Raw genomic sequence first — 24,083 nt, 5'->3', positions numbered from 1 at the left:
CAGGCTCTTTGCAGCCCCAGAACTTGCTTTTCATGCTGCACTGAAGAAGAGAAAATAAAGATTTGCACAGTTTGAACCCGCAGATCTTGAAATAAGAACGAGCTTCGACGTCTGTTGCGTTTGCCTCCAATTTTTGTCACATCTGTTGGTTTTACACTGCACTGTCTGCGTGGAAATATTCACACTGCAGTTTCCTCTGGTGGATATAAAGAAAGTTACTGCTTTGCCTCCCCTGGACGGCTTCATCCGCACACCTTGCGCTGCATCCGCTCCACCGGTAATACTGGAGCCTTGCAGATCCCCAGGAGACACAGAAACAGAAACCTTTCGCTCTACGTAACTTCTGGCTTGCTTTTTGTTGAGTCATCCCAGGGACGAGCCAAGAGGCTCTTTATGCCAGCGCACGCTGGTATTTCATTCCGTTTCTGCGTGAGTGATGGCTGGCACTGCCCAAAGAGCTGCGCAGGACGTACCCATCTCCCCTCCCCGCAAGATAAAATTGGCAGAAGAGCCGACAGGAACCACCAGCACATCTGAGCGTGGCTTATTTTGTCTTTTTTTTGGTGTTTAACCTCCAGCTAGAACCTTCCTCCTTCAGGATCCACATATGAAGTAGGCTTGTAAGTTGGGCAAAGACGTGGTGGTAACTTGGCAGTGCAGGTTGTGAATGTCTTTGATGCCTGAATTTGGTCAGCCTGACCTTTAGGACGTGCTGCTGGTGGTGGTGTTAGTGTAGCAACATTTTCTAGTTTCTTTTCTAGGTGTAGGAGAGGGACAGGCTCCTCCTGTGGCAGACACAAGACCCAAAGTGCTGGGGTGTTGCTGTGACCCCTGAAGCAAGAACCTGAAGCTGGGTGAGGTGAAGGAAGGAAAACGCGTGGAGACCAGGCTGGAGGTGGGAATTGGCCACCCAGATATTGAGATCCTGCTGACCAGCCCCGCAACGGGCACAAAATACCCTCCAGAGCAGAGGGATTTAGTCTGGAAAGGCTGACTGTGCTGGGGGAGAGGAGAACAGGGCAGGGGGGTATTTATTTTGAAGAGGCTTTTTGTGGAAGAGGGTGGTGGAGACAGGAGAGGGCACCGAAGGAGCATCCCAGAGCGAAGACAGTGGAAGCAGCACTTGGTAGGAAGGTTTGAGACTGTGGCGGACGTTACCTGTGGCTGGTTTCGATGATAAAGCGGAGGAAAAGCCTGGGCAGCCGGAGAGCAGCTGATGGCAAAGCTGAGGAGCAGGAGGAGAGGATAAGACTGAGCAAACACTCTGCGTTGTTACATGACGTGATCTGAACACCAATGGCTTCCAGATGTTTTCCCTCTGGTGCCAGCGGGATTCCTGCGTGTGATGTCCCGTTCTGCCTATGCGAGCGGTGTTACCCCGGCCAGCCCCAACTACCCCTTGGGTCCGAGACTTCACTGGGATTATAAACCATTTTCCTGTACGGATTCTCCTTTCTGTGAAGATAAGCAGAACTGTGCAGCGGTTTGGGTGGACAAGGGACAGTCACTGAACGACGGACACGTTTGAAATCACTCAGCTCAGACTTGGAGCATGAATAATATTTCCCATTTCGAAACAAGTGCTCTCTGAATCTTTTCCCTTCCTGTCCAGACAGCTGTCGGGAGGAATGCAGGGCAGGCATAACGAGCCTGATGTGCAGACGTGCCACAGCGTTCCCCAGCCAGCAGCGCGGGCAGGCAGCCAGGATCTGTCTCCAGGGATGCCTGGGCTTGCCGGTAACACGGAGCAGCGTTGCCAGTGCAGAGCAGGGCTGATCGGCTAAGAAAATCACACGTCTGGAAGGGAAAGAGAAACATCTGCCTTGCTGGAAAGAGATGTGACCGGAAGGGCGCTGGGGTTGTCAGCCAGGCCCTGCAGCCAAAAGAAACCTCCAAATTGGACCGTAACATACAGATGGGCTAAACCTGCGGGTGCAAAGCGCCAACATCAGACTGCTGGGGTGTGGAGGGTGAAGCTGGATAAGTCTGGCTTGTGCAGAAGGGCGATGGAGCTGGTGAGGGGCTGGAGCAGAAGTGTGATGGGAGCAGCTGAGGGACCTGGGGGTTCAGCTGGAGAACAGGAGCTGAGGGGAGACCTTCTGATCTCTGAACTGCCTGCAAGGAGCTTGGAGCCAGGGGGGGTCGGGCTCTGCTCCCCAGGAACAAGCGCCAGGAGCAGAGGAAACGGCCTCAAGTTGCGCCAGGGGAGGTTGAGGTTGGATGTGGGGAACAATTTCTTCCCCAAAGGGCTGTGGGGCATTGGAACAGGCTGCCCAGGGCAGTGCTGGAGTCACTATCTCTGGAAGGCTTTAAAAGTCACATAGATTAAGTTCTTAAAGACATGGTTTAGTGCTAGAGTTAGGTTATGATTGGACTCGATGATCTTGAGGGTGTCTTCCAACCACAATGATTCTACGATTCAGTGAAGCTGAGCTCTACCAACATGTTCTGCATATCACACTGACTCTCCAGGCATTTCCAGACACTGAGGAGACATTGCTGTGCCAAAAAGAGCCACCTTCCACGATGACATTGGCCAGGGCAGGCACCCTGAGTCCTGGCACTCATTAATCTTCATCCTTATGAGGAGCTAAACTTTTATGATACTGTGCTCTACATGTAGCAGTGCATTATTCCTGCTGAAATCAGAAACACCAACTGTTTTCAGTAGGATCAATCCTTCAGCTTTAACAAATCACTCAGGGGTTCACGTCTCTGGGTCTGTTTGGGGACGTCCATGTTCCTCATCCCACTCCAGAGCACTGATTGTGGTGCCCTCACGTGAAGCGGGTCCACCCGCGCTCACAAGCAGGTAGAGACGGAGCTGCTGGAAGTTGCCCCTGAAGAGGGACATAAACAGCACAAGGGATCTGAAAATGGTGCCCGTCTAAACGCCCTGCACAAGCAACACTGAATTTAAGCTGGTTTTTGGGTTTTTTTTAGACAAAACCCATGTATTTTCAGAGCTTTGACTGTCTTAAAAGTTGGATATAGCAAGAATTGCTGGAGTGAAGTGGTTTAGATCACTGTGTATGCGATCTCACCCTGTAATTTCCATCAGAATGGGGCTAGTTGCTACAACAGCAATCTTTCATCTGAATTTAATCCACTTTTGACTCCCACGTGCAATTCTTTTTTACCTTCAGCAGTTACCAGCATCCATCAAACCAGGACATTGCCCCTGGGGGTTGCTTTTTGTAGGTTGGCTTTTGGGGCTTTTTTATAACTTCCGTGTTCTCTTAGAATGTAACAGTGAGGTGATTTGGGGAATTTAATAGTTTTTTTGAGTAAAACTCTATTATTTTCCTTTTGCAGTTGAAAAGCACGATCCAAAAGATGAAAGGAAAGATAGCGACGATGATGACTTCTCGTTAAAGATCACCTCCATTTTGCCTGGACTTCATTACGCCTTACAAAAAGCCACCAATTCCTCCTGGGAGGACACAGTTGGTACCAGCATCCGTATCAAACAGCACTTCCAGGAATACACAAAACTCGATCAAAACACACAGCCCATCTCTGGTGAAACTTCTCTCCTCGCACCAACCGAGGATGGATGTACTAATCCCTTCAAAAAACACCCAGAACGATCCTTCTCCCAGCTGCAGCGTTATTTTTCCAATCCCAGCAGCTATACTCTGGAAGTGCCCGCTGCCTTAGGATGTTTGACTGGTGCTGTTCAGTCTCTTCACTACAATGATAAAGTGGATGTCTCTTCAGCTGGGCCACCGGATCCTCTTCCTCCCAACGCATCAGCAGCAATAAAAATCAAAAGCGAAAGCCCTACAGTGGGGCTGGACCAGAGTGGTGAAGGGCCCACAAAAGACATCAACTCAACCAGCAAGCTCTGGGCGCAGCAGAACATGAGGAAATCCTGCCGAGACGTTGCGACCAGCCCCAGGAAGAAATGGCCACCCCTCAAGATGCAAATGCATCCTCTGGGGGACAGCAGCAGGAACAGGAGAGCAAACAAAAAGAAGAAAAAAATCAGCATCTCTTTCTCGTTGCCTATAAAGCCAGGGCTGACGGCCAGTTCCAACGAGCCCATGCTTAAATTAGCCAATTTGCAGTTTCCGCACAGAAGGAAAAGAGGTAAGTGCTGTGTAAATGGGACTGAATTTCTCCTGCTTCTCCAGGGTATCCAGCTGGGATGCTGAGGGTTCACTAACAGCTGTGTCCTGTTGTCCCCCCGGGTGCACAGAGCAAGGAGACAGCTCCTGAAAGCATCTAAATAGATTGGTGGTGATAGAATCATAGAATCATTTTGGTTGGAAGAGATTCTCAAGATCATGGAATCCAACCGTTACCCCATCCCTGGCACTACCCCATGTCCTGAGAACCTCATCTCTGTCTGTTCAACCCTCCAGGGATGGTGACTCCAGCACTGCCCTGGGCAGCCTGTTCCAATGCCCCACAGCCCTTTGGGGAAGAAATTGTTCCCCAGATCCAACCTCAACCTCGCCTGGCGCAACTTGAGGCTGTTTCCTCTTGTTCTGGTGCTTTCTACTTTGGATGGGTCAAGATGTGACCAGGACAAGTTGCTTTTATCCTATTAGACATTAAGAGGAAAAAATTGAAAGCAAACATGTTCAAACACCAGGGCAGGTTATAAATCTCCATCCTTGGAGGTATTTAAACCTCAACTTGACAAAGAAACCCCTGAGCAACCTCAGGTGGCCCAACCTTGAGCAGAGGTTGGGCCAGAGACCTGTGCTGGTGTTTGTTCCTGGGGAGCAGAGCCCAACCCCCCTGGCTCCAAGCTCCTTTCAGGCAGTTCAGAGATCAGAAGGTCTCCCCTCAGCTCCTGTTCTCCAGCTGAACCCCCCAGGTCCCTCAGCCGCTCCCATCACACTTGTGCTCCAGCCCCTCACCAGCTCCGTTCCCTTCTCTCAACTCACTCCAGCATCTCAAGGCCTTTCTTGGCATGAGGGGCCCAAAACTGCCCCCAGTTTTGGCCTCCCCAGGTCCCAGCACAGGGACGGTCACTGCCCTGGGCCTGCTGGCCACACCAGTGCTGGTACCAGCCAGGATGCTGGTGGCCTCTTGGCCACCTGGGCACACACTGGCTGATGTTCAGCCGCTGTCACCAACACCCCCAGCTCCTTTTCCGCTGGGCGCTTTCCAGCTGCTCTTCCCCAGCCTGCAGCGTTCATGGGGTTGTTGTGACCCAAGTGCAGGACCTGGCACTTGGCCTTGGTGACCCTCAGACAACTGGCCTTAGCCCATCAGTCCAGCTGGTCCAGATCCTTCTGTAGAGCCTCCTGCCCTCCAGTAGATCAATGCTCACTCCCAATGTGGCTGAAAATATCCAAAGGAGCCTCTTTTGGCAGTTAAGTACATCTTGGGTAGTGGGAACGACTCTGGAAACAGACTGTTGTGTAGCACAGTTGGTAGCACAGCGGCTGAAGCCACCTCATTCACAGTCCATCGAGCTCTGTCTCGGGCCACATTGCCTTGGGCCTGGGTGACATTGCTGGTGGATCTGGGGGAGGTTCTCATGTGCTTCTGGGAGAGGGAAATAAGCACCTCTGGATGCAGGTGTGCCAGGCAGGAATTAGAGTGACTTATCCCCCGAGAACACCTACTCCAGGTCAGGAAAGCAGGCTTTTAATGAGCTTAAGGAGCGACGCTTAATTTTTAATAACTACTTACTGATCGCTCGCATCGGTAACAAACCCATTCGTGAGATGAGATGAATAAATCAAGTTGAATATGTCTCAAACCGAAATAAATGCCCTTCCTTTTCCTTCTCCCAGGTGCGGAGGTCCTGTCTGCAGAATTTATCCACAAAACACAGTCTGAACCTGTTTGGAAGGAAACCTCAGCTCCCGATGACCCTGGCTTGGAAACAAAGAGACTAAAGACACTGAAGGACCCAGACGGGAAAATAGTTCCTGTTGCTGAGACTGTCGCGAAGCCAGTGAAAAATAAGATGCTAAAAAGCGCCGCTGACAGCCCACCAAAACCTCATGCCAAAAACCAAGCAGAAAACGGTAAGAGCACCGTTCCCTGTGGAAATCTTTCCTTTGAAAGCCAAATCATCAAACATTATGCGCTCGTAGTGTAAAACAGGAAAGCAACTGCGAAAATCACTATTACACAGACCACGCAGGGTCTCTTCTGAGTCCAAACCTTTAGTTTGAGTCCTTGGCAAACTGCTGGGATAGTTTTAAAAGCTTCATTTTTAACCGGCGAGCTCCGAAACTGTATTGAGGCAGCTCACGTGCCGAACTTTATAACCTCTGCTCGTAGCCGGCGTGTGCTTAGAGTTTTAGTCCCTCGTGTTGTAAATCAGGGCGTTTTAAAAAGAGACGAATTGTCGCAGCCTTCACAGACAGCGGATTTAAGAGGCGGTGTGGACAACCTCAGGGTGTAGCGTCTGCAGGTGCCGGCTGGGAGTCTGCTTTTAAACCGAGAACCGGTTTTACGGTGCCAAAATAAATTACGGAACAGGAGAGTCATTTTTCTGTTAATTTGTCATGTTTCCTCACACTTTGTCCTTTTTCAAATCTGCCTCTGCTCTTTCTTTTTCCCCTTCCTAAGGGAGGAGGCGGCTTTGGAGACTGGTTTAGCCACCTTGGCTCAGTTTAGCCATTTTTCTTTGTAATTTTATTGCCACATGTTCCTGAAATGTGGCACTTTTCATCAGTCTATCAAGTACCGCCCCTCGTTGTCCCTGTCACATGAGGGTCCCCAGTGTGGATCTGGCCAGTGCTCTCACACAGGGTGTCAGATGGGTCTTGCTGAACGCCAGGATCTGCCAAAAAATGCAGAATAAGAGTGTTTAGGATTAAGAAGTACTCAATTTATATGCCCTGCTATGCATTTCCCAAAGAGATTAAATATAATAGCATAGATATGGTTCATGTTCACAGTATCACAGTATGTCTGGGATTGGAAGGGACCTCAGAAGATCATCTAGTCCAATGCCCCATGTTTCACTTGAAGAGAGATTTTAGTGCTGGTTTTTAGTAGAAGGCGTTAACCTTGTTTAATGACTTCATACTGTTTTTATGAACATGGGCCTTGAGCCATGGTGAGGGGCATTTTTAATGCTGAAAGCTGAATTTTCTGTTTGCTGGGTGCTTTTGGGAGCCCCTGGGTTTCTGCGTGTGCTCCGGGTTACAGCTCGGGGCAGGTTCTGCTCTTTGAGAGGCTGCGCAGTGGGAAGCGTGAGGGCAGGGTGGCTTTTCTTCGTGTTAAAACACAAAGGGGATTTTTTTGTGTTCCTGTGGATTATTGAAAGCATAGCACAGGGTTTATCTGCAAAAAATGCAAATACTCAATCTAGAAGAAAATTGAAAGCAAAATGAAAAGGATTAAGAGAACACCTAAAAGATCTCAGGTTGTATTTACGTGGCCAAACTGCTCTGTACACGGAGGCCAAGGGTAATTTTGGTCACTCTGGATCCTGTGCCTTTTATTTGTGAGAATAAACCCCATTCCCGAACTTGCTTAGATCGCAACTCGGGATCCTTTTGTAGCAGCCATGGAGGTGGTTTTGTAGCATGATCATGGAGGTGTTTTTTTTGTTTTAAGTCTGTAAATTCCATGCTGGAGAGACAACCTGAAAGCTGCCTTGAACCCCTTCTCAAGGCAGAGTTGGACAATCTTCATTTATTCTCTGACTTTCTTTTTTCTCGCACAGAGTGGAATGAGCCTTTTGTCCTCCCAGGTGAAGTTTCTTCCCAATGCCACGGAGCAGATAACCGAAAAAATGAGACTTACCCAGGCAGGGTCGCCGATCTTGGTTTCGATCTGAAGTCCTACGAGTCCCACGCCTTGAACTTGCTGGCTGATCTGGCCCTGGGTTCTTGTATCTCTTCGCTTGTCCCCACAAACAGCGGGATGATCGGTGTGTCCTGCAGCCCCTCCAGTTACTCTGCAAAGGAGCAGCAGAGTCTTTGTGAGCATAAATCCTCGTGTGTCGCTTCTGATCATGAATACCACAGGGTGGACAAGCTTGCAAAGGGAGCCACCTCTCCTTGCAAAGTGTTGCCAAACCAGAAACTTCGTCATGCTGAAAAAATAGATTTAAATGACTTGGCCTCTGTTCCTACAGAGAAAAACACTGGGATATTCAGCAAGAACAACAGTGAGAACCCCAGTCCTGCAAAACCTCTTGTCTTGCCTCCAGGAGAGACTCAAGAAGCTGCCGAGGTGAACAAGCACTCCTTCATCTCTGCTGAGCACTCGTACGCCTCGCAGATGCCTGAGCACCCAAAAAAACATATGTATCCCAGAGGAGCCCCCTACCCCGGTCCAGCACCCTCCAGAAATGGAACCAGAAGCACCCGAGCAGGACCCCTGGTTGGGAAAGTCCTCCCTTTCCGTCACCAGAACAGCACCCATGCTCAGCAACCCTTTGAGGCCGTGGCCATGAGGCGCAGGAGCGGCCTCTCCACCAGGATGAAGGAGGACTTTGCCAAGTCCCACACGGTGAACGTCTGTGGCGAAGCGGCAGGTGATGTGAAGGTGACGTGTCGTTGGGAGGGAGAGTATCTCTTCAGTTTGGACAGCAGATACACCAACGATGCCCTGGAGAAAACCGTCATCCGTGCCCTGCATGGGTAAGTAAAAGGGTGGTGAGAGCCTGGCCCAGGTTGGCCAGAGAGGTGGTGGCTGAACCATCCCTGGAGACGTCCCAGGCCAGGCTGGACGGGGCTCTGAGCAACCTGAGCTGCTGAAGATGTCCCTGCTCATGGCAGGGTGGCACTGGGTGAGCTGAGAAGGTCCCTTCCAACCCCAGCCATTCTATGGCTCTGTGATTTTAAGTCAGTATGAAAGGCATTCTGCTGGAGACATCTCTTGGTGGATGTTCAGGGTGCTTTTGGAAGAGTCTTTGGTCTTTTTTGCTTTGTTTTTCCCCATGCTCACATATCCAGTTTAGCTGGGTTAAAGCTGGTGTATCTTCTCTGTGGAGAACTTGAGGATACTGGTGGATGCAAGATTGGCCATGAGCTGGCAATATGCACTTGCAGCCCAAAAATCGAATCATGTCCTGGGCTGTGTGACCAGCAGTGTGGGCAGCAGGTGGAGGGAGGGGATCCTGCCCCTCTGCCCCGCTCTGGTGAGACCCCCCTGCAGTGCTGGTCCAGCTCTGGGTCCTCAGCACAGGACACACATGGACCTGCTGGAGAGGGGCCAGAGGAGCCACAGGAATGATCCGAGGCTGGAACAGCTCTGCTGGGAGGACACGCTGAGAGAGCTGGGGTGTTCAGCTGGAGAACAGAAGCTCCAAGGAGAGCTTAGTGTGGCCTTTCTGGACTTAAAAAGGGCCAATAAGAAAGATGGGGACAGACTGTTGCGATAAGGGGTGATGTTTTTAAACTAAAGGAGGGAGATTCAGGAGAAATTGTTGGCTCTGAGGGTGGTGAGAGCCTGGCCCAGGTTGGCCAGAGAGGTGGTGGCTGAACCATCCCTGGAGACATCCCAGGCCAGGCTGGACGGGGCTCTGAGCAACCTGAGCTGGTGAAGATGTCCCTGCTCATGGCAGGGGTGGCACTGGGTGACCTTTGAAGGTCCCTTCAACCCAAACCATTCTATGATTCCCATGTCTCTCCAGCTAGAAATGGTACCATGAACTCAAGTCCTCCTTTGCAGCCGTGAGTTCCTCTGTTTTTTAAACAAGCTGGAAGCTGCATTGAGCGGTCAGTGACTGCAGCGGGGTGCTTGCAGCCCCCCTGCACCATGGGGCACCAGATGAGTTCCCTTGTGCTAGTCATAGTCAACAAGAGGGAGGATGAAGATGTTTCAGGCTGTGTTTCCTTTTCCTTCCAGGCCCTGGGACCCTGATCTGCCCGATGACGTGGAAGAGATGAAGCTGATACTTCATATGTGGGTGGCTCTTTTCTACAGCAAACCCAGCAAACTCCTCAGCAGCACGAGGAAGGTGGTGGAGCACAGCAACCCCAAGAAGTATGTCTCAATAAACAGCTCTGGAGGCTTTATGGAGCTTAGTGATGACGGTGAGGACTGTTTTGAGTTGGAGACGTGCCCTGCGGACTCTCGGTCAGACCCTGACCAGACTCCCAGCAGCTCTCTGGATCACAGCACGCATTGCCAGGGTCCTTTCCACGCAGAGGAGAGCCCCGCAGACTCGCAGACTGACGCTGATGGGACTCCTGGTGTTGTTGATAGTACAGTATCGTCTTCTTCAGGAGAGCTGCCCTGTGGGGAGGAGGAGGAACCTTCCTCCACAAGCTGTCCTGAGAGCCTTTCCCTCCCTGAACACGCAGATGAGAGCCTGGCTGTGAAAGACAGACAGACAGTGGCCATTCCTGAGGAGCATGTGTGTGACGTCTCGCCCATCGCTGTGGTAAGAGCTTGGGGTTTGGGTGGTTAGAGTCTCCAGGGCACACTATGAGGTTCTCATGGACATGGGTTAGTGCCAGTGTTGGGTTAACAGTTGGACTTAATGATCTTGAGGGTCTTTTCCAACCCAAATGATTCTGTGATGCATTTTGCACTTCAAGGAGAAGGATCTTCTGAGAGGAGTGGAGCAGCCGTGCTTGTGGGCTCTCTTAGAGCTGGGTATGGGGGTCCCCAAAGCAGGACAGGGATGTCCCCCAGTATTTAGCTGCTCCAAGTGACTGCCACAAAGACATGCTCAGAGTCATCGTAAAAAAACAGCTTTCAGGTATCAGTCTGGGTTTAAATACCCACTTGGATGGAACTCTATCCCTGGGCTCCAGCATAAGCTGGATCTATGCCTGTCCTAGGGAGAAAGATGGGGACAGACTTTTGAGCAGGGCCTGTTGTGATAGGAGAAGGGGTGATGGTTTTAAACTAGAGGAGGAAGATTCAGGCCAGACATGAGGAAGGAATTGTTGTCCCTGAGGGTGGTGAGAGCCTGGCCCAGGTTGGCCAGAGATGTGGTAGATGAACCATCCCTGGAGACATCCCAGGCCAGGCTGGACGGGGCTCTGAGCAACCTGAGCTGCTGAAGATGTCCCTGCTCATGGCAGGGGGGAACTGGGAAAGCTTTGAAGGTCCCTTCAACCCAAACTGTTCTATGATTCTATGACATGGATGCTCTCCAAGGGGAAGGAATCCCAAAGAACTAAATCAATTAAAAGTTTTGAGCTCAGTGTTTGTTCCTGGTTTCAGCTGTGAGCTGTGTGAGCTTGGGTGAGATCTCAAACCTGTGCTTAACTGAGGGAGGAGTGGGACCACAAATGGCTCAGACCAGGACTCAAAAGCCTCCCTGTCTCCTGTGGGCACCTGCCTTTGCCTGCCCATGGTCGCAGCAGCTCAGATGTGTCAAGAGACACGGCACAGCCTTTCCTGTACTTTTCAATAGGCTGAGGGACCTGGGGGGTTCAGCTGGAGAACAGGAGCTGAGGGGAGACCTTCTGATCTCTGAACTGCCTGAAAGGAGCTTGGAGCCAGGGGGGTCGGGCTCTGCTCCCCAGGAACAAGCGCCAGGAGCAGAGGAAACGGCCTCAAGTTGCACCAGGGGAGGTTGAGGTTGGATGTGGGGAACAATTTCTTCCCCAAAGGGCTGTGGGGCATTGGAACAGGCTGCCCAGGGCAGTGCTGGAGTCACCATCCCTGGAGGGTTGGACAGACGGACATGAGGTTCTCAGGGATGTGGTGCAGTGCCAGGGGTGAGTTAACAGCTGGACTCCGTGATCTTGAGGGTCTTTTCCAAGACCTGTGGTTCAGGAGAGCTGAGCTTTGCTGGCTCGGAGAGCTTTCCCCCGCAGAGACGGCGGTGCAGCACTTCACAACGTTTCCCTCGCCCCTCTGGTGGAGTCAGTTAATATTCCATTCTGGGTAGGGTTTTTTTCAAATTACTTTTTATGGTTTCTGCAGCCTGCAGATGGTCAGGAGTGGAGGTGCTTGAGTAAATATAAAACATGGGTGTCTGCTGACATTTTTCAAGCCTGAATTCAAGAACTATTAATAAAATAATTCCTTTAAAGCTTCTGCTCTGAGCGAACAGGCAGCAGCCATAGGGCTGCCTCTGTTTTGCAAGAAGGAAAAAAATATCCTGGTGTTTTTACCACCTGGGTTTAGTGCTGTGGAGCAGGCAGAAGAGATTTGGGAGGAAATGTGAGCTCACTATCCGTAGTGTCTGTAGAGTTTGCTCATACAGATAAACTTGGCAGGGATAAGAGGATGCTGCTGCTTATGTTACCTCTGGGCGCTGGCTGATGGCTCTTGTAGTGTTTGGCTTATTTTTAAAGCCATTTCATGAAGTTAAGAAGGCAGAAGGTTTCAAAACCTTTCTCTGGCTGTCTGTGGGACTCTGCTTGCCGGCTGCAGTGGGGACGGTGGTGGCTCACATGGACTTATTTTAGAGACAAACTCAAACTAATCTCCCCAGTTGCTGTTGGGATGGTTGCACTCACAAAGTCTGAGCATTTAATATACCCACGCGTGTCCGTCTCAGCTCCTGCATTCGCCTCCCTTGAAAATTAACCTCAGAATTGTGTTGTTTCAGGAGGAGCAGCCCAAGGAGGGACTGACAGACACTACAATCACCCCCAGCCCTTCCGATGAGCTTGGCAATGCTGACAAGCCCCCAGCTGCACTGGGCAGGAAAAACTCACGTGGCCAAGCCCCGAATTCCAGGACAGCTCCCTGGAACGATGCACCGAGTGTGCTGCATGGACACGGGGAGCAGCAGAAGAGCCGGTGGGCAGCAGGGTCAGGAGGTGGCCCCGGCCCTCCCGAGGACACCAAGGGTGCTGGAGATGCTGGGCACTGCATGGAGGTTGAGGACAACAGCTGGGCCACCGGCGATGGACCACAACACGCCTGTGATTTGATGCCCTTAGAAGCGCATCCCAAAAGTGTGAAGCCCGATGGAGCCAGTGGGAAAGGGAGGGAATCACAAGATCCCTTTGGACATCCAGAAAAAGAGGAAGAGGTGCAAGAAGTTCAAAAAGAGAAAGAGGACTCTGAATATGAAAGCACAGTCCTGGGATCTGTCAATTCAGCTTTTTTGGAAAGCGGTGGTGCCGACATGGAGCACGAACATGGTGAGCAGAAGCCAGAGAATTTGGCATCTCCAAAGGACTTTGATGTTCCTGGAGAGGGCCCTGTGCCCAGCCCTGCTGCCTTAGCATCCCCCTGCCCAGGCAGATCAACACCGGGGCTGTCAGATGGGACTGGGACTGGTCCCCAGGGGCTTCCTGGTGAGACGGCACCAAACCTGGACACGCCACGGGAGCCCTGGGAGGCTCTGGCCACCCCCGATGCAGAGACAAACCGTGTTGATTTGACACACACAGCCACTCCAGCCAACACAGGGTTGCACCGTGACAACGGGTTGATGCTGCCGTTACTGTCTGATCTGAGCCTTGTCCTTGGGGCGCAGCCTGACAGCGTCACGGGCAAACGGGGACCTGCTGGAGAAACACTTGGGGACGGCTCGGAGCAGAAAGATGAGGATCGTGCGCCCTCTGCAGAAAGGTGGGAGCCAGCTGGAAGCGAAACTGCAGGCACAGCTGTCCTGGAGTCACCGTGCAGCCAGGGACAGTCACTAACTGTGTCCCCTGACTCCAGCTCTGTCTGCCTGACGTCTCTTGATGGAGCAGCAGATCCTGGGGCTGCTCCAAAGGAATGGGAGGCCATGGCAAACATCCCGTCTCCATTGCAGAGCGACCTAGGAGGGAGCAGCCGCCTTTCCCAAAGCCCTGGAGGCAACATTGATGCTGATCTGGCTTTGTTGAGCACTGGTGAATTGAACCAAGAAGGGAAGAAGGTTTTGGTGGAAGAACAGTGTAGCAGCCCTTCTGCCAACCGGACAGATGTGCTGGGTGAGTCCTCGGGAGCAGGTGACAACCAAGGCTTTGCCTTCGACTGTGCAGCCTCAGCAGGTGACTCTGAAGGTGGGGAGAGCGACGACGTGAGTCTGGGTGCAGAGAATTTCCCCGGGAGCGATGAAACGAACACCGGGATGGTGACTGAGCCACCGCAGGAGCCAGAGACATCTCTTCGTGACCTGCAGGAATCAGAGCCTTCCTCCTCCTCAGTGACAGAGGGGACGTCTGCCATGCAGGAGCACCCCAGGCAGCAGCAGAGCTCCCCAAAAAGCCTGTCCCCACCTGCTCACGCAAGCTCAGCTCCTGCTTCTCCCCCCAAAGAGGACCCTCTCCTCCATGGTGGAAACTCAGACCTCCCCAACCACTTGTTAGATCAAAGCGAGGGGTTGCCAGTCCTGTGCCAACACGGGAAAACCTGCGAGGACGTAGGTGCTGCGGAGATGAGTGCGGCTGCGGAGAGCCCGGATGGCTCCTTAAAGCCCAGAGGTGCAGAAGAGGTGAAAAAAGAGACGGGTTTGTGCCATGCAGAGCCGACAGAGAGCTCCCTCGTGGCTGTGCTTGTGCCAGGTGATGCGAGATCAAGGCGTCCTTCTCCTCCACACAGTCACAAAACAGGTTGGGATAGTGCTGAGCCGGATTCAATCCTTGGTGTGTGCCCTGAGACACTTTCTCCTGGCACAAATCCGGCTCTGGGTGGTGCCCCACGGTCCTGCTGCGTGGGCACTTGCCCCAGGTGTGGCAGCCCTGAGGGACAAGCAGATGCTGTAGGGAGCCACAAGGAACCCATCCTGCCTGAGGACTGCGAAGAAAGAAGCAGCATCTCTTTGGCCAGTCCCGCATTGTTTTCAGCAGGGGAGTTGCTCATGCTACCATGCAGCCCCAAATCCGGGAGCGAGCATGAGGGATCCGACGCGTGTGCTGATCTGGAGGGTGCCAGCTTGGAGGTGGAAGAGGGAGAAATCCCCGCTGTCCCCTTCCCGATGTCACCGTCACCTGCACGCAAAGGAATCTCTAGAGAGGGCCCAGAGCTTAGTGACGTTGAGGATATTTCAGACATTGTCCCCTGGGCGAAGCAGCTCCCCAGCAAAGAGAGACACAGGGGCTTGACTTCTGCAGATCGCTTTGATTCTTTCTCCGGTGACTCAGACCAGGATTATTTTGGGGACACTTCACAATCCAGGGGATCCTACAGCACGAGATCTGTGGGTACAAGGACTAACTGTGACTCCCCCTCCGTGAGCTCGGTGCACACGGAGGGGAGCAGTGAGGACTGGGGCTTGCAGGGAGCGGAGTGGAGCTGCTCAGGGGCTGAGCACGGCTGGTCGATCGGCCTGGGGAGAACCAAGAGCAGGTTCATTCCGCCGTACGTCAATATTAGGGACAGCCAGGGTGTCACCAAGGACTACCGGAACTTTGTGGTCACCAAAAAGTGCCGGGAGAGGATGGGAAATTTGCCATCTTCGAGGTGCAGCCACCGCGCGGGGCAGTCGCATTTGTTAAAGTCGCTGCTGGGGATTGGGAGGGGGTTTGAGGAAATCACCCAGAGCACTTTGGACACAGAGTGTCTCCGCTTCCATTATAAGCTAAAACAAATCCTAAGGAGTGGGAAACCACCCTTTTCTACCTCCAAAAGCATCTTTCCAAAAGACTTTTCTCCCCGGGCGATGTCTGAGACGTTGCCTGTGCAAGGAGCTCCCGTCCCGCTCTCCCCGCGGAGCAGGAGCCCTTTGCAGGTGACGATCCTGCCCTCGGACACATGGCTGAGGGGACCCAGCTGTCCCCGGCAAAGCGGCCGACATGGGGACCCGTGTCCACTGTGGCGGGACACCCTCTGTGACAAGAGGAGCAGGGCCAGATCCCAAACCGTGAGCCACGGCCGCGCACCTCCCTTCCACCTCAGCAGGCTCAAATACGATAATAAGCTAAAGGACCCATTTGGGGACATCGCTGTCATCCTCGATGAGTGCGCCGAGTTCAACAGGGTGATGCTGAGCCGGGCTGACGTGGGGAACAAGGGCAAAGGGCCGGTTGTGGCACGTGGGGACGCTGCGAGTGAGCGGACCCGTGCATCCCTGCCTGAGAGGACGGCCACCTTCGAGGAGATGATCGCCGACCTGTGCAGCACGTTGCATTTCCACCTGCGCAGCGTGGCCAAGGAGGCCTGCACCCCTCCCGGCATGTTCTACGTGGTGGAGACGGGCAAGGAGCCGTTCTTTGCGAGAGTGAAGGTGATGGCGGGTCCTCCTGGGCTGGGCGAGGGTGGGTGGCCCCGGGTTGGGAGCTGAGGGCAGCAGGAGTGGGCGCAGGGCGAGATTGCTCAACCTGGCACAGCTGCAGTTTGGTTCCTTTGAGCCAGGAGATGCCTCTGCTACTTCATCTTGGCTCTGACCACCAGAAATTAGAATCACTGAATCATTTTGGTTGGAAAAGACCCTCAAGATCATGGAGTCCAACCGCTAATCCAACCTTGGCACTACCCCATGTCCCTGAGAACCTCATCTCTGCGTCTGTTCAACCCCTCCAGGGATGGTGACTCCAGCACTGCCCTGGGCAGCCTGTTCCAATGCCCCACAGCCCTTTGGGGAAGAAATTGTTCCCCAGATCCAACCTCAACCTCCCCTGGCGCAACTTGAGGCCATTTCCTGTTGTCCCATCACTCGAACATCCCCCAGGCCAAACCAAAATTGTAATTCATACAGGAGCAACCCAAACTCAATGCCCCCCAAGGCGGCTTTTCCTTGAACTCTCATTAAAGGACTGGAAACTCTAGGAGGTGATCTTGAGGTGCTGGAGCGAGTTGAGAGAAGGGAACAGAGCTGGTGAGGGGCTGGAGCACAAGTGTGATGGGAGCGGCTGAGGGACCTGGGGGTTCAGCTGGAGAACAGGAGCTGAGGGGAGACCTTCTGATCTCTGAACTGCCTGAAAGGAGCTTGGAGCCAGGGGGGTCGGGCTCTGCTCCCCAGGAACAAGCGCCAGGAGCAGAGGAAACGGCCTCAAGTTGCGCCAGGGGAGGTTGAGGTTGGATGTGGGGACCAATTTCTTCCCCAAAGGGCTGTGGGGCATTGGAACAGGCTGCCCAGGGCAGTGCTGGAGTCACCATCCCTGGAGGGTTGGACAGACGGACATGAGGTTCTCAGGACATGGGGTAGTGCCAGTGTTGGGTTAACGGTTGGATTTGATCTTAAAAGTATTTTCCAACCAAAATGATTCTATGATTCTGTGATTCTTCCACCACTGGCTGGAGCCCCGGCCTGGAGCACGTGGTTTGTTGGACAGACAGACACCGTAGCCTGCCCTCTGTTGGGGTCACTGTCTTGTTCCTCTGTCCTTGTCCCCAGACACACGTATACAAGTATCATGGCACTGCTGTTGTACAGATATTCTCCGTACAAACCTCCTCACGCGATTTCTGTTTCAGAGGTTGCTGCAGGAAGGCGGCCGCGTGGAGATGGAACCCCTGAGCTTCTGTGAAGCGAAACACCCAGACGCTGCCAGGCTGCTCGTCGTCATCAGGAACGAGGACATTTCCTCACACATCCACAATGTAAGGCCCGAGTCCATCCTTATTTTTTCTACCAGCGCTATTTCTTAATATCAGGATCCATTTTAAAGGTTTTGTTATAATTTTGCGCTATATAGAGCTGCACATTTAACTTTCAGTCTATGCGGATAGACTTCTCTCTACTGAAAGAGCCGTGCTTCGAGAAGAGCTGGTAAAAACAAATACTTCAAAAACACAAAGCCTGTCAGTTCTGCTCTTCTTCCATCTCCATTTTTGATGGCTGAATAATGTCACTTGGAATAGCCCAGCTCAAAGGAGTGAGGCTGGGCTTATCTCGTGTTACAGAACAGTTCAGCTGGGCTTTGGCTCGTGAATATTGCAGCAGACTGAGCTGCTTGTAGCTCCGCGTGTCACTATCTACAGCTTTGGGGTTGGGACATGGACACACAAGTGTTGGGGTGACACAGACAGAGTATGGGGTGAGTTCCCCGGGTCACCCAGGAGCCGCTGTGAGTTGCAGAGAAGTGTAAATGCAGTCGAAATGCGTCTGCATGCGCAAAACCATCTCTCCTCGCGCAGGTCCCGTGCTTGCTGCAGCTAAAGCGCTGCCCCAACGTGGTGTTCGCTGGAGTGGACAACCCTGAAGATATCACGGCTTGTACATACCAGGAGCTGTTTCATACCGGCGGCTTTATAGTGTCAGACGACGAGGTTTTGGAAACGATAACGCTGGGTGAGTCTCGCTGTGGCCTCTCGTGTTGGAGGCCAACGTGCAGTGTTGGGCGTGGGTTGCTGACACCTTCCAAAAACTTGTCATGGGTGTCCTGTGCTCCTGCTTTGGTCCAGGCAGTTCTTCCCCTCTGTTTGACACCTCAGACCCATCTGGATTGTGCGTCCAGGCCAGGGCTCCCAAAAAACATCTACGTACAGCGAGGGCCACCAAGATGTCCCTGCTCATGGCAGGAGTGGCACTGGATGAGCTTTGAAGGTCCCTTCAACCCAAACTGTTCTGTGATTCTATGATTCTGTGATAGTCAGAGGTTGTACAAGGACATTCAGCTTGGAGAAGCAAAGGGGAGACCTTGTTGGTGTTTTCAGCTCCCTAATGGGACATGGCAGAGAAAACGGAGCCACATTCCTCCTGGAGATCATAGAATCACAGAATCATTTTGGTTGGAAGAGCCCCTCAAGAACATTAAGTCCAACCATTACCCCAGCTCTGGCACTACCCAGTGTCCCTGAGAACCTCATGTCCATCTGTCCAACCCTCCAGGGATGGTGACTCCAGCACTGCCCTGGGCAGCCTGTTCCAATGCCCCACAGCCCTTTGGGGAAGAAATTGTTCCCCACATCCAACCTCAACCTCCCCTGGTGCAACTTGAGGCCATTCCTGTCGTTCTGTCACTTGTTACTTGGGATGGGACAAGAGATGACCAGGACAAGTTGCTTTTATCCTATTAGATATTAAGAGGAAAAAATTCAAAGCAAACACTTTCAAACACCAGGACAGGTTGTGAATCTTCATCCTTGGAGATATTTAAACCTCACCTTGACAAAGACCTTGACAAAGAAACCCCTGAGCAACCTCAGGTGGCCCAACCTTGAGCAGAGGTTGGGCCAGAGACCCCCAGATCCCCTTTCCAGCCTTGGTTACCCTCTGGCTCTCGCTGTCTGTCTCCCCAGGCCAACTCAAAGAGGTGGTGAAGGTGCTGGAGAAGCTGAACAGAAGCGGGAGGTGGAAGTGGCTCCTTCACTACAAGGAGAACAAGAAGCTCAGAGAAGACGTCAGGTAATGGCTCTGTGTGGCAGCTCCCTCGTCCCCGCTGTCCTTGTCACCGCAGCAAGGAGGTACCTGCTGTGGTGGAGTGTGGTGTCCCCTTGTGCACTCAATGCAGGGACATGGGGCAAGTTAGGTGCCTCTGGTTGGGTTTTGGCCTCTTACAAGATGAATTTGAAGGTTTTTGTTTAAATAAGAGCTTATCAGTGAGAGACCTGGTGGAAAAGGACCTGGGGCTGTTGGTGACAGCGGCTGAACATGAGCCAGCGTGTGCCCAGGTGGCCAAGAGGCCACCAGCATCCTGGCTGATAGCAGCACTGGTGTGGCCAGCAGGCCCAGGGCAGTGACCGTCCCTGTGCTGGGACCTGGGGAGGCCAAACCGCCAATCCTGGGGCAGTTCTGGGCCCCTCACGCCAAGAAAGGCCTTGAGGTGCTGGAGCGAGTGGAGAGAAGGGAACGGAGCTGGTGAGGGGCTGGAGCACAAGTGTGATGGAGCGGCTGAGGGACCTGGGGGGTTCAGCTGGAGAACAGGAGCTGAGGGGAGACCTTCTGATCTCTGAACTGCCTGAAAGGAGCTTGGAGCCAGGGGGGGTCGGGCTCTGCTCCCCAGGAACAAGCGCCAGGAGCAGAGGAAACGGCCTCAAGTTGCGCCAGGGGAGGTTGAGGTTGGATGTGGGGAACAATTTCTTCCCCAAAGGGCTGTGGGGCATTGGAACAGGCTGCCCAGGGCAGTGCTGGAGTCACCATCCCTGGAGGGTTGGACAGACGGACATGAGGTTCTCAGGGACATGGGGCAGTGCCAGGGCTGGGTTATGGTTGGATTTGGTGATCTTGAGGGTCTTTTCCAACCTAAATGATTCTATGATTCTTTGTGCCTCGAGTCTGCCGTTGCTGGACGTCAGGGTTTGCGTGCTAGCAAGTAAAGTGCTGTAGTTTGTTGCTGTTTTGGTTTTTATACCTATGGGAGATGGAGCAGCAGGACACGGGACCTGGAGATGATCAGATCGCCTGAAATGTGTCTTGCACACAATCCTGGACCAGCCGGAGCTCTGACAGCTGCTTCTTGCTCCTCTGCAAACTGAATTTCCTTCCCAGCAGCTCATCCCAGCCCTGCACACACACCCCAGGATCCTGGCGCACCTTCTTTGGCCTCCCCTCAACCCTCTTTTCCTTTTCTGTCTCATCCTGTGTGTCATCTGGGTGAGTGATGATGAGCTCTTGAGTTTAGAGTGTGAGAAAGGAACCAGGGTGCGTAAAACCAAACCCTGGTGGGAAAAGCAGAACTGCTGTTGCTATTTGCTGCTCGTTTTAGGTTATTTGCAACGAGGTGTATTTAAATGGTGCAATTTGTAGAAGAGAAGCAAGGTGGCGAATTGGAATGTCCTGCTTTTATGGCATTTGAACTCAGAGCGGGATGTTTCATCGGGCAGGCTGCCTTGGTTAGTGCCAGGGCACGGGGAGGACGGCTTTCCAGTAACAACCCACCAGTGAAGAGGAGGTTGGTCTGGTCTGGCAGAGCAGAAAATGCTACAGCAGGTGGGGAGAAATCTCAGATCCTCTCCACAGCTGGTGATACCACAAAGGAATCGGTTTGAGCACCGGGGTTTCAGTCCTGGAGGGGTCAGATGTTGCAGGAACTCAGGGTTGGGTATTTCATCGTGTCTGTGAGACGAGGACTCAACCCTGGGCAGAGCAGATGCCGCTGTGATGCGTGAGCCGTACGGTGACGCTTGCTCCCGCCACCTCTGTTCAGTACAGGGTGACACGTATAAAAGCCCCCATGAGGCTGCCGGACTGTTTAACATCTTCGTTAATGACACGGACAGTGGGATGGAGCGAACCCTCAGCAAGTTTGCGGGTGACACCAAGCGGCGCGGTGCAGGTGACACACCTGAGGGATGCGATGGCATCCAGAGGGACCTGGACAGGCTGGAGACCTGGGCCCATGTGAACCTCGTGAGGTTCAACAAGGCCAAGTGCAAGGTCCTGCACCTGGGTCGGGGCAACCCCCGGTATCAACACGGGATGGGGAGCAGCCCCCAGGAGAAGGAATTGGGGTGCTGGGGGGCAAAAGATGGAACATGAGCCGGCAATGTGCGCTTGCAGCACAGAAGGTAAATCATATCTTGGGCTGTGTCACCAGCAGCATGGGCAGCAGGTCAGGGAGGGGATCCTGCCCCTCTGCCCCATTCTGGTGAGACCCCCCTGCAGTGCTGGTCCAGCTCGGGGTCCTCAGCACAGGACACACATGGACCTGCTGGAGAGGGGCCAGAGGAGCCCCAGGAATGACCCGAGGCTGGAACAGCTCTGCTGGGGACAGGTGAGAGAGTTGGGGTGTTCAGCTGGAGAACAGAAGCTCCAGGGAGACCTTAGTGCCGCCTTTCTGTACTAAAAGGGGCCCGTAAGAAAGATGGGACAGACTTTTGAGCAGGGCCTGTTGCGATAGGACAAGGGGTGATGGTTTTAAACTAAAGGAGGGAGATTCAGGAGAAATTGTTGTCCCTGAGGGTGGTGAGAGCCTGGCCCAGGTTGGCCAGAGAGGTGGTGGCTGAACCATCCCTGGAGACATCCCAGGCCAGGCTGGACGGGGCTCTGAGCACCCTGAGCTGCTGAAGATGTCCCTGCTCATGGCAGGGGGGGAACTGGGGGAGCTGGGAAGGTCCATTCAACCCAAACTGTGATTCTGTAAGAACCACACGTATGGGAAGGGCAGGTCCCATCACACCTGGCTGGGAGGGCAGGGGCTGAAGTTGTCACCACGTCACCTTTCCCTTCTCCTGCCAGGGTGGACGCCAACGCCCACAAGAAACACTTGATGGTCAAGTCGTACCAGGGAGCCGATCTCATCGAGGTGCTGCCCTTCCACGCCTGCGACGCCACGTCGTCCCCCAAATCCGAGCACATCACGTGTTTGTTGAACCTGCAGGTTCAGCGCATCAGCGCCAGGTTCGCTGTGTATCTCACAGGTGAGGACGAGCTCCGGGTGCTGCTGCACGTTAAACTGACCTGGGGGGCAGTGATAAAGGGACAAGAAACACCCCACTTGCTCCCATTTCTGTGTATAAGGTGTGAGTTGATTTATTGCAAGTCAGTGCAGTCAAAGGCCAAAAAAACACAACTAAAGAGATTTTTTGGAGCTCTGGTCAATTGTGGCAGTTTTTCAAGCCTGCGGCTGGCTTTACGTCACGCTTTAAGTCCGGCCTTACTGGGCCGAGGCTGTTTGCGAAGCGGCGCCCTTAACTTTGCAAAACTGCAGTGGGGTTTGGGGATATTTTCTGTAGGTTTCAGAACAATAAATCACGGTGTCGCTCCTCCCTCTGCAGAAAAGCCCGGGCTCAGCAGGGACGTCCTCGAGAGCAACGGAATCCTTGTGGCCGACGTCAACACCTTCCTCTGGACGGTGCCCAAAGCAGCCGCCCCCTTTAGAAGAAGCTACTGGTAAGGGGGGGAGGTCAGGATTGTCCCTTTCTCCCCTAAAATTCCATGAGGAAGCAGGAAAAGACCCCAGCGCTGCCCGGGGCGAGGAGGGGAGCGGAGGAATAACCCCAACCTCGTCTCTGTGTTGCAGGTGACGAAGCGAAACCGCAGCCACAGCTCCTCCTCGGGCCCCGTTGTTGCTGGTCTGGGCATCCTGGTCCTCAGCGGGACACCCCAAAATCCCAAGGGGGGTTTGGGTGCTGCACGCAGGAGCCACCCGCGGAAAGGTCGGCTCTGGTTCTGTAGATAGGAATTATTTAAAGATGGCTCATGCAAATCCTCCTCCTGGGGATTTACTCCCTGCCATCGACTTGCAAATAGGACAGAGGTTATTTTAACAGTTTTAAATTATTGGAGTGTTTTCGGGTGAAACGTTGGGACAAATAGGAAAATTGAAAAGCGGTTTACTTGAAGGTGAGGAGCGATATGAGTCCGTGATAATAAAGGCATTTTCCACACATACTGTACGAGACGCCCACGTTGGGGGGCGAGTGGATGTTTTTAATGTGTTGGGGACCCGGTGCTGTGTCCCTTTCACGTCACATCTCCAGCCTCTCGTTGCCTCTTGGTCGCAGTTCAGTGCTGGGGCCCCACTGGAAACCTCGTGAAACAGCCAAACAAGAGGCCGCCGAACAAAAAGCTTCAATTTGTGGCAGCGCAAACACATGCAGAGAACAAAATGCCCCATTAAAGACCTTTGTACGGTTGGTACAGAGGACAGGGTTGTCCTCTTTTTGGTTTTTTTAATTTTAATAAAAGGACGTAAGATATTATGTACAGTATGACTTGGTCTAGAGTTTGATTAATAAAACCTAAAAGCTAAGTTTGCTGCTCTTGGGAAGGGGTTTTCCTGCTCAGCAGCTTTCGCAGCTCACACTTTTAGGTCCCAAATTCACCTTTTTTTCTGCGTTATCGACAACTTTGTAGCTCACGCAGGGAGGAAAGAACGAGATGAAGCCTCAGGGCTGCGGGATCAACGCTCTTCTCCTTCCCAGCAGGAGACGAGTAACCAGGTTACAGCATTTTGGGGAAATAAAAGCAAAGCTCGGCTGAAAATTGAAAAGGTGGTTCCTGGAACCAGCGCAGGGGGAAGAGGAAGCACCAAAAACCCCGACACCAACGGGGGAAGGAAGGAGCAGCCGCAGGTTGAGCGCAGTTTGTGAATGTGGTTAAACCTCCGGTTCCTCTTCAGCTACGGCTGAACCATCCACACAACAGCTGAAAAAGCTGTTTCAAGGCTGTTTTCCCTCATTTTTGCCGGCACTTGGGCATTTCTGCGCCTGAACCTCCCTGTGCACCTTCCGCCCGCATCAACGCGCTGCAAGATCCAAGCCAGGGGATCCGCAAGACTCGCTGCAAAGAGGAGCAGCATTAAAAGCGAGACTTAGTTACTACACCTTCAAGCAAGTAAGTGCTATTTCTGGCTGTAGGTGGCTGAGGTTGAGATGCAGCAAGAGGTTTTGTGCTGCTGCATTGTCTCCCCTACCAAAGGCAGCTGGGCTTGGAAGCCTAAAAACTTCTGCCCCACTCCTGTATCAACCCCAAGATCCAA

The 24,083-nt window shown here is 52.9% G+C and overlaps 1 protein-coding gene across 1 annotated transcript in view; it reads left to right on the top strand.

Moving 5' to 3' along the window:
- TASOR2 (transcription activation suppressor family member 2) overlaps positions 1 to 23,311 on the top strand; it is a 48,591-nt gene extending 25,280 nt beyond the window's left edge. Inside the window, exons 14-24 of the mRNA XM_082074988.1 lie at positions 3,316 to 4,092; positions 5,757 to 5,993; positions 7,649 to 8,570; positions 9,781 to 10,318; positions 12,449 to 16,003; positions 17,194 to 17,319; positions 17,857 to 18,010; positions 18,961 to 19,066; positions 21,839 to 22,020; positions 22,378 to 22,492; positions 22,623 to 23,311. Of these exons, the coding sequence (XP_081931114.1) occupies positions 3,316 to 4,092; positions 5,757 to 5,993; positions 7,649 to 8,570; positions 9,781 to 10,318; positions 12,449 to 16,003; positions 17,194 to 17,319; positions 17,857 to 18,010; positions 18,961 to 19,066; positions 21,839 to 22,020; positions 22,378 to 22,492; positions 22,623 to 22,626 (6,716 nt within the window). The 3' untranslated portion in view covers positions 22,627 to 23,311. The remainder of the gene's footprint in view (positions 1 to 3,315; positions 4,093 to 5,756; positions 5,994 to 7,648; positions 8,571 to 9,780; positions 10,319 to 12,448; positions 16,004 to 17,193; positions 17,320 to 17,856; positions 18,011 to 18,960; positions 19,067 to 21,838; positions 22,021 to 22,377; positions 22,493 to 22,622) is intronic.
- Positions 23,312 to 24,083: the final 772 nt, after the last annotated feature.

This window comes from Streptopelia decaocto (assembly GCF_964273445.1).
Source record: "Streptopelia decaocto genome assembly, chromosome: 1".
In the NCBI taxonomy this organism is placed as follows: domain Eukaryota; kingdom Metazoa; phylum Chordata; class Aves; order Columbiformes; family Columbidae; genus Streptopelia; species Streptopelia decaocto.
Note: the sequence above shows the minus strand (reverse complement) of the source record. Positions and strands in the feature narration are given on the sequence as shown.